Source organism: Marmota flaviventris, chromosome 1 (genome assembly GCF_047511675.1).
Source record: "Marmota flaviventris isolate mMarFla1 chromosome 1, mMarFla1.hap1, whole genome shotgun sequence".
Lineage (NCBI taxonomy): Eukaryota > Metazoa > Chordata > Mammalia > Rodentia > Sciuridae > Marmota > Marmota flaviventris.
Genome location: NC_092498.1, coordinates 87930053 through 87945087, shown reverse-complemented (window position 1 = coordinate 87945087; position 15035 = coordinate 87930053). Strand labels below are relative to the sequence as shown.

Sequence of the window (15035 nt, the reverse complement as noted above, 5' to 3'; positions counted from 1 at the left end):
TCATTCTCTGCCTGCCCGATAACTCTGGTTTGTCTCCTGTGCCCACAAGCCCAAGAATACCGCTGCAGAGACAGTGACACTAATTCATTAGAGAGATTAGGCGCCACGGTCTCATGCCAGAGGTGTGGCCTGTGAGGAGCAGATAGGTCTGTAAGTGTCAGCGCATTCCACCTTGTGTGTCACGGACATGTCCTCTCTGGGAAGAGTGCTTCAAATATCAATTTTAGAAATTAAAATGATGTCTTCAGGAAGATGAATAGTGGATCCTTCAGAATAAAAGTCTTCTTTTACCATTTGTTTGTATGGAAATTCTTTTCACAAAATAGCTGGAGTTGGGATTTGGGCTGGCATTTAATTCAGGGTTACACAATAGCCCTTTATTGCCGAATTCAAATGATTTGGATGCGCTTGAATAATCTTGAGAGGGGAACTGCATCTTTTTTAAAATAGAAGAACTACTTTTGTGTGCCTTTTTATTACAGAATGCATGGAAGTGTCTATTACTAGTTGGCTTATTTTTTAAAATATTTTATCATGTGGGATCTAAAGCAGTTAAAAATGTAAGGAAAATCAAATAACTATTTTAATTGTAGCTATAATGTTTATTGCATGAAACATCATTACTCTCTTGATTAGAGTAGTCTATAGTCTAAATTGGAGATGAAGATAAAGGGGGAGAACAGAAGCTGGTTAAAATGTTTGCCCTTGGTTTCTTTGTCCTTGTCCTGTAGTTTCTTATTATTTTTTTCACTGATAGAATGCACACTTTCCAGTGACTTACTCGGGCTTCTTTTTGAGGCCTTCTTATCTGGTATTTTACCTTTGCTTCATGCATAGAGGATAACTGGGCAGGATTTTTCCTATGTCCCTTCTGGCCATCCCAGTTGGGATCCGAGTGTGAGCTAACGGAAAGTAGAATGCAGCTCATTTTACAAATAATGCACATGAGGCCAATATGTGCAGGCAGGTGTTTAACAGCTGGATCTCTGGGGGGAAAGCCCTGACACATGGTGTTTGCTGATTTCTGTGATGTAAATACTGCCATCATCATAGATGTTGATCTACCAACATTGCTTCTGGATGCAGTGTTGAACGAGGATGTGCAGAAGCAAACTGTAATATAAGCAAACTCTTTGTAACTGTATGCCAATCAGATGCAAACACCACGACTCCAGATCATAGGTCATGCAAAAATGTACAAAGATTACCAGAAAGTGATGAGTTTTTCAAGTACTTTTATTAAACCCACATTTAAAAATACAACTCATTCCAGGATAAGTCTTTATGTTTTAATATTTAACAATGGTTGTATTGACTAATTGGTTTGCAAAGTTCCTGAAATTTTTGCAGGCCCCTCTTCTTGGGCTGGCTCTAGCACACCGAGTATGATCAGACAAGTTGCTGTTTTGCCAGGGTGCACTAATATGTTAAAGTACTGAACCTGGATTATTATAGAGTTGTTTCTAAAAATCAAACTTCTCTGAAAAAGTCTACCTATGTTTCTCTTTATTGTTTGTTTATTTATTTTATTGGCAATGTCTACCAAAGGGATTATTACAGGCTGCTGTTCTTTAATAAGTCAGTAAGAGTCAGAATATTTGAATAACCAAAGATGGGACAATGGAAATAAGATTAGATTGAGTGCCATAGATAAATCCTGGCTTTGAGGGGTGGCCCTGCCACTCACCAGTGATGTCAACTTGATTAAGTCAACTATTCCTCTGGCTTTACTTTTCTAGTCCATCATTTGAAGGAATTGGACCACATGAACATTATTGTCTCATCAAGGCCTAAAATAGTGTGGTTCATTACTTAGACCCATCAATTCAACAAATATTTATTTAGTGCCACTTATGTGCATATTTGTTATGAACTCTAGGCAGAATTAAATACAAATATACTATTAATTATTAATGTAACAGCATCTCACCTTTATCAGGAGCCTTCTAATTTCCCAAAGAAGAAACATGATCTTGAGTCTTTGAGGTTCTGTGGGTTTAGGAGATTAGGACACATCTTAACAGAATGTTGGAGAAAGAGCAACCTGTTCTAGAAGTGCAAACAGAACCTTATTCCTAGGAAACCCAAGAGGTCATAACCAGGTAGGAAAAAAAAGGAATAGGGAACAAGCACATTTTTGCCATGTCTATCAGTTGCTTCACTTTAAGATAAAGCAAAAAATCAGAAAAAAACTTTTTTCTAGTTATAAGAGTAATTATTATAGAAAACTTATTTAATACTTGAAACTATTAAATAAGGAGAAAGTACCACAAATCTAACCTAGTGTTCTTCTTTTCTTTACCTAATAGTTGATTATATTTTCTAAAGCATTCCCAGTAGAGTCATTTTAATTGCTGTATATAATTCCATCCTTTTGGTGTATAGTAACTTACTTGTCTCATGTCTTATTGCTGAAAATTTAAATTGTTGACAGTTTGTATTTTTCTGAAGAGCTCTGGGATAAATAGCTTGGTTAAATATTTTAAAATTGCATATTGGACACATGGTTTCCAACTAACATTTAAGATTTAATAAGACAATTTTAGCAAGTCAGATACTTTCAAACTTTATTGGATTCTGCTGGTATCGCTGGAGTTCACCTAGATTTTATTCTGTTTCTAAATATTTTTTAAGAGGACCATTTGGACTGAATCCTTCAAGATGATGAACTTGAACTTGGAGTAGCCACAATGTTTTCCCATTATTTCAAGCAGAGATGATGATGTGTATGGTTAATACATTTTTTCTATCACTTTTTGTGGGAGATAGCCTATTATGTACAGGGTTTGTTAGTTATAAAGTGCTCAAGAAATGTTTAATAAAGAAAAATATTCAAGCTAATTAGGGTAAGCAAAAGCATTAGAGAAGGGTATGTTTTTTTTTTTTTTTAAAAAAAAAAAAACCCACTCTACTATTCATAATAGCATTCATTTTCATTAGGAGAGACAACAGGTACGTACCATTGAGGAATTGTGACTGTTATATGAGAACCATGAAATGAAGTCTGTTGTTGCTTTAATTCACCTACATGGGAAATTATGACTCAAATAGCTATTTGATTAAATGTTAATGAGACCTGCTAAATTGACCTAACTCTTACTTTTATGTCTTCGATATACGTCAATTAAAACAAGACCTCTATCATATTTTGGCATCTTTGAGTCAACCTCTGCTTGCAAGGGAAGCTTTACCGTGACTACTGTGGTTATTTAATTATTAATAATTTCCATTACAGGGGACTGGAGGTTTACAGCTAGAAGACTGAGAATAGATGGCAGGATTGGTTTCTTGTTTCTGCCCCCAGGAAAAATACCTCTTACTGGAAGAGATGTTTTCTATTATTTTTTAGCATCATACCCCCGCCACCATCAGAATAGGATAGTGGATTTCAGGCATTTAGTAGCTATCCTATTAAAATATCAGTGTAACAAGTTCACATATTTTTTAAAAATGTCTTAACCGTGCCATAGTGGTCATTACCCTTGAGCTCCTTGCAAACTTAATTTCAATTTCTAAATTCATTTTGTTCCTTATTATAGTCAATAAGATGCAAAAACATTTTTTTTCACTCCATACCATATTGGGTTGGACTTATTTACATTAAGTGTGGGGAATTCTATTAGGTTAACCCTGAGAGACATGACAAGGGTCGTATATTCAATCAAGTTATGATTATAAACTTTTGTGTTGATGGGAAAATGTGGCTGAAAAGCATTTTAAATTTGCAACAACTAGTATTTTCATATTATGCCAAATTGGATTGTGTTAAGCATGTGGTTAATAGATTTTTTACACATTTTGTATTTTTGAGATGTTCTAAATAGCTTGGCATTTTAAAGCACTGAACAATCAAAAGCAGCCATTGTATTTGCATAATTGTATATTTTATTTTGCATCCAGAAAGCTGAGTGAATGGAGTATTTATTCATTTAAAATACTTTACTTAGAATTTAGAGCTAAGGATTTGGATCATACTTAAATAGCAGCAGGGTAATGTGATGGTGCTGGAGTAGCTATCACAATACACTCAGCAGGGTTGGGATTAGGATGGGACAAGAGGGTAATCTGCCTCTGGTGGAAAGATGAAGAGTATCAGAAAAGCTCAGTAATCAAGATAAATAGTTAAAATATAAATATTTAAATATATAAATATAAATATTTAAATATATAAATATTACTGAAATATTTGAAAACAATCCATATAAGGCTAAAAAAATCCATGACAGAAACAAAAATAAGCCAAAATTCTAGATAAAGATGTTTTCTGACCCTGCTTCTATACCTCACTTCCTTCTCCCCCATCCTGGCCCTGACCTAGGTCAAGTCCTGGTTTCTGTACCTTCATGTCTCTGCATGAGATACTTAATTGAGTCAATTTTCCATATCTAAAATTGGCAATAATAATTCTGGATTTCTGCTGGGCATGGTGGTACATGCCTTTAATCCCAGTGGTTCAAGAGTCTGAGCCAGGAGGATCACAAATTTAAGGCCAGCTTTAGCAACTCAGCAAATTAGTGAGACCCTGTCTCAAGAAAAGGAAAAAAAAAAAAAAAAAAAGGAGGGGGGTGTTTCTGGGAATGTGGCTTAGTTGTTAAGAATCCCTGGGTTCAATCTCTAGTACCAAATAAATAAATAAATAATCCTGGATTTCCTGGTGGAGTTATTAGGAGATTCAATCAGCTAAAAATACAAGGGAAAGCCCATTATAAACATGATTTACATGTTTATGTATGAGTTTAAGTATATATACTATGATAGCTAGCCCAGGTGAGTACTCTCAGCTAATATCAGATTTGAAGATCCTTGGCAAGCTGTGTGAGTAATACATTTGAGAGTCTGACTTCTTGAGTTTGTATATCAAGTAACAAAAGGGAAGACACTTAGATGTAATGGCAGGGCCCTCCCTCTCTTACTTTTTGTGTTCTTGGATACAAAACTCAAGGATTCATTGAGATGGAGGAGACAACCAGAAATCCATTGCTTATTTTAGTTTTCCTGCAAAGCTCATCTGAACAGCCAAGGTTTGGGCTTTGCTCAGCTGTCCCACGCACTAGTGAAATTCCATATTTGTCCCACCTCTCTGAGTTCCACCCACCTTTTGTTCATGTCAATTTTGATAAGACGTCACCTGTGCCTGCAATCCTTTTCCCTTCTGTGGTGGCATAATGTTCTCTACCCCTATTTGGTGACAGTTATGAAGCCTTTGTCTTTATGCTTTAGCTGATTTTCCTTTGAACTTTTTAAAAAATGTAAATTGTCCTCCAGTTACACTGTAAATCCCTTGAAGGATTCCCCTCTAAATGGCCAGGGCAGGATGGGCAGGGACCGGGCCTGTCTTATTCATTGGTGATGTCTAAGTTGCTCAGCCTACGGTCTTTCTACACAATGGCATTTTCTTTTTACGTGAATAAATAAATTTTCTTGCATGTTAAAAAGCTAGGTAAATATTTACTCTCTGGATTCATTTGTGGAATGTAACTGTTTTCATTCATCCTAGACCCCAGAAGGACCAGGTTGCACCATGTGGAAAGTGATTGTTTTGTTGGCCCTGCTTACATTCAGCCCTTGTGATGGGCTGTTTCGCTCCTTGTACCAACGTGCCCAGGTTTTCCAGCCTCCTAGGGGAGATACAGGACAGCCATTATTTCTTACCCCTTATATTGAATCTGGAAAGATCAAGGAAGGTGAGTTTAAATCAGCAAACCACTGGTATACTTTGAACAGTTTGGGAGGGTTTTTTTTTCCCCCCTTTCTTTTAAAACAATTATCCCACAGAACATAAAACACATTCCAATATCTTTACTTGTTTTATGTCAAATATTAGTGACTTGATGCTGTATATTGTCTGAATTTTTAGCTAAAATGAGAGTTAGAACTGGATTATTTATGTGGTGGAGTGGCAGCATTTGCATTTCTAAAACTAGTGGGTGCCTGACCCGCATTGGGCCCTTGACAAGGCTGCTGTTAACATTAAAACTTACTACCTGGGGGCTGGGATTGTGGCTCAGTGGTGGAGCGCTCGCCTAGCACAGGAGGTACCCAGGTTCGATCCTCAGCACCACATAAAAAAAAAAAAAAAAGGCATTGTGTTGTGTCCATCTACACCTAAAAAATAAATATTAAAAAAAAAAAAAAACAACCCAACTTACTACCTGTCCGTCAAGCATTCTGCATGAACTCAGCAACCCAGGGAGGTGTTCCTACTTTGTACACATGAAAACTAAAGAAGAAGGAGCTCCAATGACTTACCAGAGTTCACATAGACACTGGGTAACCGAGGTGTCACCTCCATTCCCTCCACTTGACTGTGCCCTGTCACCTGGCAAGTGACCCACCCAGCCTAGACCTTTCCTCATTAATAAGATGGAGATTTAATAACTCTTCCAACTTGCAGGGATGTTATGAGAATTCAATGAGAAAAAGCACCTGAAAACTCTTTGATCTTATAAATTGCCCTCTAAACACTAATGTTTGCGAATGGATTTATTTTATAGATTGTGGCTTTTTCTAGTATTATTGTTAATAAAAAGAAAGATGTCATTTGATGTTATCAGAGACTAAAATTGATGACCCACATCTCCCCTTATGTTTTCTTTGTACTCAGGTAAATCAAGGTGTAGATGAGTGATTTAATCTCAGTAGATTCCTGAACTCTGAAGTAGCTTACAAGCAGCTATTTTGAGGAGTTGCTTGTAAAGAGAAGCAGAGAGATGGGGTGTTGGTCAGTGGAAGCAATGGGGTCAAGGAAGCTCCTTGAAGAGGGCAGGGATAATATGCACAAATGAGGAGAGCAGGAGCTGGGGGAGGGGGACGAGGAATCCCTTGGTGGAGACTGTGGTTAAGTAGCAGAGACCTTGGTGGAGCATGCTCATCCCTAGTCTCAGGGGCTAAGGCTGAGTCTGTGCCTGTGCTGGTAGACGGAATGGGAACGGATGGTGCTGGAAAGTTTAGGAAAACTGTTAAAGGTTGAAAATAAATCTGAGTATTCTATAAGGAAGTTTAAAAGGAAACAGTTTTCTTTTCACTTGAAATGTTTTCAGCCAATAGGATGTCATCATTTTTTGTTTTAAAATCCAGATGTTCTCATATTTTAAGGGTTGAAGTTCTGCTTCTGTGTCCTTTTCTGAAATGCACATTGGCTCCAGTTTTCACCATCTCTTTCCTAAGGAAAGGTAGAAAAACTTTGACAATGTATTCAGTATATTTCTAAAAAGGACTCATTTTCACCTGATGTAGAAAAGCTGCAAGATTGTTGCCTGAGGCTGATTCCTTAGGAAGTGTGTGAGCAGGCATCGAATCACTCACCCAAGCCCAAAATTGGATCACATACCTATACTTCAGCTCTTTTCATTACTGGACACTGATGACTTAGGCTACATTCACTAATGATAAATCAAAGCAAACCGCTTAAGTTAAGAGGAATTGGGGGCTAGAGTTGTAGCTCAGCAGTAAAGAGCTTGCCCAGCATGTGTGAGGCACTGGGTTTGATTCTCAGCACCACATAAAAAATATAAATAAAATAAAGCTATTGTGTCCATCTACACTAAATATATATAAAAAAGGATTTGAATAACCATGATAATCAATTTAGTAGGATTTCTTCCAGTCCACATATGGGGAAATTGAGACTCAAATACCTGACATGATTTACCCAAGGGGATACAGGTAATAGAGACGGGCTAGAAGAGATGATGTAGTGCCCAAATCTTCTGACTTCTGCTGTGTTTTGCCTGCTGTAGTTATTTTCCTTTGTTTAAAAGCTTGGGGTTTTCTGAAGTGATCAGATGTGCACACATGACATAATTAAGGCACTGCACACTGAAGCATCACATCTGAATTAGGTGTGCTGGAAAATTGAAGAAGGAAGCTGTTGGTGGACATAATCTAGGGAAAAATGATAATGGTAGTTATATTAGTAAAAATAATAAATAATTAACATTTAGTCATTATAGCCCCAATACCTAGCATAGTACCTGTATGTCATAAGCACTTAGTACATATTTGCAAATTGAAAAACATTTTTTTTTTGTCCTGGGGATTGAACTCAGGGGCATTCAGCCACTGAGCCACATCCCCAGCCCTATTTTGTATTATATTTAGAGACAGGGTCTCACTGAGTTGCTGAACGCCTCACTTTTGCTGAGGCTGGCTTTGAACTCACCATCCTCCTGCCTCATCCTCCCAAGAGGCTGAGATTACAGGTGAGTGCCACCGTGCCTGGCCACAAATTTAAATTTGAGTCCCAGCCACATGTCAGGCATTGTTTTCTACATCCATTAGCTTATTTAGTCCTTGGAGCAATCTTAATGAAGAATGTGAGCTGGGTGCGGTGGAGCATGCCTATAATCCCAGCAGCTTGGGAGCCTGAGGCAGGAGGATCACGAGTTCAAAGCCAGCCTCAGCAAAAGTGAGGAGCTAAGCAACTCAGTGAGTCCCTGTCTCTAAATATAATACAGAATAGGGCTGGGGATGTGGCTCAGTGGTTGAGTGCCCCTGAGTTCAATCCTGGGTCCAAAAAAATAAAAAGAATGCATAATTATTGTTACCACTTTGTAGATGAGAAAAATGAGTCTCAGAGAAATGAAGTATCCTATCCAGAGCTATAAAGCTCATTAGTGGCAGAACCGGAATTAGAGCCTGTGCCTGCCAACCCCAGAACCCCATGCTGTGAAACCCTGTGCTGCATGATCAGCTCCAGACTTGAGGGTATGTATGAAAATTTGAGTAAATAGTGAAAGGTCTGTGCCCCCTGAATGAGGAAGATAGCTTAAACAAAGGCATTCAATGAAAATGACCTTGGTGTGTCTGTGTCATAAATCTGGCAGAACCAAGTGAAAACAATATCGAGTTGTCCGCATCTCACCTGTTCCTGATTTTCTTGCCTATGAGCCCTCCACAGTTCTGGGTACAAGCAGAAGAGGAGAAAGAATCCAGGGGGTATAGTTTGATCTTCTGTCCTTCTGCACCAACCCTGGTAGATCTTCACCCTATGAGTGACAATGTTTAAGACACTGAATCTGTACGGAATGTCACTTTCTAAAGTTATGTTATGCAGTCAAAATCTTTGCATGGAATTTTAAGTGGCTGATCCAAAAGCTGGTACATCTGGGTATTCAGATGCAGCCCTGACAACATAATTAAGGATAATTTTATTCATCCGCTTTGCTGAAAGTTCAGGAAGCTCTGGACAGATGGTCAGATCACTCCCCTAAATCCCTTTTGTTTATCGAGTTTGTCAGAACCCTAGGAACATGAGTCTTGGTATCACAACTGAGCATTTTTGAGATAAACAGTAGTTCACAAAAAGACAAGGGAAATTTTTATTTTTTTAATCCCCAATTAGCTGGCTTAGTTTTATGTAATTGTAATTGCATGTTTACTTTCTCTGCAGCTAGAATAAATCCTTGTTCTCTAAAACAAGATGAATGCAGAAGACAGATTTTAGCATGTTTACAAACAGGGCGTCTCCCAAACTCTAAAGGGTATTTTGCTCTTGGGTCCTCTTACTCCTTATGGGCTGGTCGCATCTCGTCTAGGAGGTGATGAGTGTTGGTGAACAGGACATGCTTCCTGATTAGCTGGATCCAGGCTGCCTTGGCCACACTCCGATCTTCCTTAAGTGTTAATATCACAAACACAGTGACAGCAGTAAATACCAACGAGGAAGTGAAATCACTTCAAAGAAAACCTCTTCCTTTTTGAAAAACTGTTTTTAAACATTTGTATGGTGAGTCACGGTGCCAGAAAGATAAAAACTCCTCCATCTTGGTGGGTTGTTTTCCACATTCCATTAATAGACTCTGGAAGGATGAACGGGACCTTTGAAAATACAAAAATTCCCGTTGGTTGAAAGAAATTTTAATTGTTTTACTGTGATTTGGTGAACAGGAATTTAAGATGTGAAAGGGGCCAAACACATCTTTATAGACTACAGGGAAGGCTTCTAAGTGTCTTCAAATACTAATGAAGTTGTCTTTCATTAGATTTTTTTTTTTTTTAAACCAGGAATTGAACCCAGGGGCACTTAACCACTGAACTGCATCCCCAGCCTTTTAAAAAATTTTATTTAGTGACAAGAGTCTCACTGAGTTGCTTAGGGCCTCGCTGAGTTGCTGAGGCTGGCTTTGAACTCACGATCCTCCTGCCTAAGCCTCCTGAGCTACTGGGATTACAGGGGTGGAAATAAACTAACCCTAGTATGGTGTCACGCGGCCTGGTATAGTTCATGCATTTATTTTCTCATTCAGCCACCTACATTAATGTGCATTCATTAAGACTTATTTATTCAGTGTCTTAGATTGTGAATCAGGATGCTAAATCCCAGGGGATATGAAGAGAAATAGGAAGAATTTCCTGCTTTCTGGCAGTTTGGAATGGAGGAGGGAAACCATGAAATGGACCTAAGGACAAAGTAGCAAGAGAGCAACTTTGGTGTTCCCAGGAGGGGAGGGAGGGGTGAGTCTCTGAACCTTCCCTGAGCAGGCCAGTGGACCCTGTGCTGTGCTGGCCTCAAGACAGATTGATTCAATCATCTCTCGCCCATATTCCATTCCCTCCAGCTCTTTTCCATTATATATTTTCTATTTTTCTCATTATACTTTGACCCTTCTCATTTTTCTCTGTCTTCTTTCTCAAATCCCCTCCTGACTATTTGGCTCTCTCTGGTCCACATCTCACCCATTTCCAAATGTTCAATTTTTATGTCTTTGTTCTCTTCCTCTCTCTCTTTTTGGGTTGGGGGAGAGGTGTCTCTGTTTGACTTTGAGATTAATAGTTTTGCTAAAAATATTTCAAAAGCATTTTAAAGGCTGTCCAACCCTGGAGGGTGAGCTTTCTTTGGATTAATTGAGAGCAGAAGCAGTGGAGAGAAGGTAATGGCAGCTAGGGGGAAGATTAGAGGGGTCGAGGGAGGGCCAGCAAATACCTGGTTCCCAGAAATCTCTTTCTCCTACAGCCCTTCTCTACCCCCAACACGGCTTTTTCTTTTCTTTTCTTTTTTTTCTGTTCTTAGTCTGTTTTCTGCTGCTGTAACTAAATACCGCAGACTAAGTAATTTACAAAGCATAAAGGTTTATTCAGCTCAGAGTTCTGAAGGCTGAGAAGCTTAAGGTGCGGAGCTGGATCTGGTGAGATCATTTTTGCTAGTGAAGATTTTTGCAGAGTCCCAGAATGGTACCAGGGATCATGTGGCGAGACATAAAGTCCTAGCTCAGGTCTCTCATTCTGTTCTTCTAAAGTCAAAGTCCCACTGGATTGGGGCCTCACCTTTATGGCCTCATTTACCTATAATCACCTACTAAGTCACAACCTTCAAATACATAGATAAAATTCCCACCCTCTTGATACCTCATAATAAGGGATGAAATTTCCACATGAGTTTTGGTGGGAACATTCAGACCACAGCAGGAGGGGTAGGTCTCACCGAGAAGAGAATGTTGTGAAACATAGAGTTTGGGAGAACTGGGCTGATCCGGGAAAAGGCAGGTCTTCCAGACTTCTAGATGCCATTTTGGGATGGTCCATGGGCTAGGGACAGCCAGCCTCCCATTGAACAGAACTTTCTTTGTGTCCAGCTCCCTGCTGGGCACGTTTGTAAGTACATTTTTCTTTTCTTTAATATTTATTTTTTAGTTGTAATTGAACACAATGCCTTTATTTCACTTATTTATTTTTATGTGATGCTGAGGATCCAACCCAGGGTCTCACACGTGCAAGGCGAGCGCTCTACCGCTGAGCCACAACCCCAGCCCCTGTAAATGCAAATTTTCCATCAGAGGCTCACAGAAAGCTTGTGGCCATGGAATGCTTACCCACATTTTGCACCAAAGAAAAGAGGTTCCAAGATGAAGCAGCTTGCTGAGGGGCCTAGTGAGGACACAAACCCAGGTGTGGTCAACTTGGAAACCCATCCTCCTCTTCTGTGCCAGCCCAGCAGAACCCTCGGGCAACTGCCCCTGGACACTTCCCTTGTCCCCACCATGACCTCTGCTCCCAGGTTCTCCTGTTCATCAGCAGATGTATTTTGCAGATGCTGGCTGTGCCCACTGCATGCCAGCTCCTCCCCACAGGTTTTGCACATGGGGAATCTTGTATTCCTATACCATCTGGAGCCCATCTTTCATAAAGGAGGAGATGAAGCACAGGAAGGTTAAATGGCTGCTCTAGGGGGTCACAAAACTGGCCCAATAGTAGTGCTAGGAACAGCAAAGTACTAGGGAAAAAGAACTGTGTGTGCAAGATGAGTTTCCTCTTTGGGAGCCGTGCTCATTGTAAAAGAGGAGCTTGCGGTCTCAGAGCCACTTGTGCTGGTGAAAGGTCAACAGCCGCCCTGGGGCTCAGGGCTCTGATTTGTAGCACCCATTCCATTGGGTGTAAATATTCTCACCAGGGCAGTGATGTGGCTGAATGTGGGGATCCAGCACTCAGCATTCCAGAGCCTATGGGCTCTAGTCCTCCACCAAAGCCACCTTTAGTTGGTGGCATGTAAAGCTTCCTTACTTCCTAACCAGCCTCTAACTTTGTATGTGTCAGATATAAACAGCCTTTCATTGACTTTTATTGGACATATTCTTTGTCTTGTCTCAGACTTAAGTAGCCTTTCTGGAGTAGTTAATCTTTATTGCACATCGCCACTGAAGGACTCTCATCTTCCACTCAGACATCCCTTTCTGCTTCCTCCTTCTACACCCTGATACCCACTTTCTGTTCCTTCTCCACACCCTTTCTAATCACTGCTTCCCCTCTGCTCCCTGCTGCTTACACCTACTCACTAACTTATTGAGCAGCCCTGTAGTAGGGCGTGGGAAGGAACAAACTCTGCAGTTAAGTCTAAATCCCAGCTCTCCTACACTGACTGTGTGACTTCAGGCAAGTTATTTAACCTCTCTGTGCTTCGTCTTTCTCATTAGTAAAAACTCCTACATTGGTACCACTGCCTTAGAAGTGTTTAACTCCTCCAAGTATTTACTCCTGGGTGTCCTCAGCTGTCTGAGCTTCCTTCCCTCTTTCCCCGTTCCAGTCCTTGTCTGTTTGCTTGGTACTAAAGCCCGTTCCAGTCCTTGTCTGTTTGCTTGGTACTAAAGCCCGGAACTCTGCCTTCTACAACTGCCCCATTGTCCTATTTGGCTCTCCCTGAGTAGCCATAAGTCACCACCAGGCTCCCTGCCTGCCTCTTCCCTCCAGCTCCAACCACCCCTGGTCCTGTAGGCCTCTATCTGCTCCCTTGAATGGACATGGCAGATCTTTGCCTTCATGAGAACCAGAGTGTGGAGAACATAGGGCTCCCAGGACTGAGACCTTTGTGACCACGTTGTTTTTCTTGCATCTGACTCTTTGGGGTCAGGTAGCTTTATCCTGCTCCTCTCCATGTGGCCCAGTGTGAACACCTTGATTTACTCACGATGTGATAATAGCTGTTTCTTTTCTCTTCCTTCTTATACAACTCAAAATATTCCCTCTGCTAATTTTCACTTGCTAAACTGTGTATGTGGAATATATGGGACGGGTGGCGGAAGCTGGCATTGGCTGAGTTAAGTACCTGTCTGCTAAATCCTTTGTGAATTCTCTGCTCACTTCGTCCCCAATCTGGTACCTGGGTGAAGTCTTGCCAAGACTGAGATAGCTCACCTTGTATATTTTTCTCTAATCTTCGGGTAAATTTTCTTTTTCCCCACTAGGAAGAAAACTGAGTTCGGTCACTGCTTTTCTAGGACTGAACATACACAGTTACTCTGGCTACCTCACTGTGAATAAGACCTACAACAGCAACCTCTTCTTCTGGTTCTTCCCGGCTCAGGTAGGCCTGTGAAGGTAGCCACCAGAAGGAACACTGATGCTCAGGAGCTAGCTGGGCACCATGGGCAACTCAGGAGGCTGAAAGAGGAGGTTTGCAGGTTAGAGGCCAGCCTCAGCAATTTAGGGAGGGCCTGTCTCAAAAAAAAAGAAAAAGAAAAAGAAAGAAAGAAAGAAAAAGAAAAGAAAAGAAATTACAAGGGCTGGGGATGTACCTCAGTGGAAAAGCACCCCTGAGTTTAATCTCCAGTACCATTACAAAAACAAATCAAAACAAACAAGCAAAGCTGGCTGTGCTGCTCACTGGAGAGCTTGCAGATCCATGGGGTTTATTTTTAAAAAATCTTTTTACATTTTTTTTTTTCTAAAAATAAGTGGAAGCAACACTGTGTGGCATTCCTGTTTATGGGCAGGAAACAAATGCTGGGGGAGGTGGAGGAAGTTCCACTTCTGAATTTCTTGTAGCCTTATTTGGAACATTAATATTACCACCTTCTTCTGCCACAGTCTTCTTCATATGCTTTTGTTATTATATTTTTCATAAAAATATTTGAGGTTGAGAAGGGCATTCAAGATCCCAAGGAGGGTAAGGCATGAGAAATTACCAAAATTAGCAGGAAACTCATGTCTAAGCATATATAAATTTATATCTATCATGACCACCCTTGCCTATGGGCTGGTTGGGTTACTCACCTGCTCAAGTCCCTATAGACACAGATGGAAATATCTTTGTGGTTCACCAGTACCATTTAGTGCAATTTTAGTTCATAATATTCTTCTTCATGAACAAGGCACTTTTAACTTAGGGGTGCCATTGGAAGTATTGTTATAGGCATTTAAATGCATAAACAAATTTTAGCCCAACACAGAGTAATTTTCTATTTTTATTTTCCAAATTGGATTTGCTCTAGAAGCCGGAGAAATCAAATAAAAAGCTATCCCTATGGAGGGTGGTGTTCATATTTGCATTAATTTGCATATAACAATGTTGCATATACATAATAATAATGTAAATTGCTTAATCCAGGGTCATTTGAAGTTTAATTGTTTTCAGCAGTACTGTCAGGTTATATTTTCATGACTTCATTTTTGCTTTCCTAACTATGTGAACTTTGATGTAATTCATCCAAACTAGTCTATTGTGGGGTGGGGTGGGAATAGGTTATGTGAAAAACGTGAGAATTTTAGATACTCTTTGGGCTCAGAGTAGTCATCAAATTGCCACTTTCTCTGGAAGACTTTCC

The 15035-nt window shown here is 40.0% G+C and overlaps 1 protein-coding gene across 1 annotated transcript in view; it reads left to right on the top strand.

Moving 5' to 3' along the window:
* Positions 1-5521: 5521 nt before the first annotated feature.
* Positions 5522-15035, top strand: part of Cpvl (carboxypeptidase vitellogenic like) — a 108012-nt gene continuing 98498 nt past the window's right edge. The window contains exons 1-2 of the mRNA XM_027939619.2: positions 5522-5684; positions 13677-13795. Of these exons, the coding sequence (XP_027795420.2) occupies positions 5522-5684; positions 13677-13795 (282 nt within the window). The remainder of the gene's footprint in view (positions 5685-13676; positions 13796-15035) is intronic.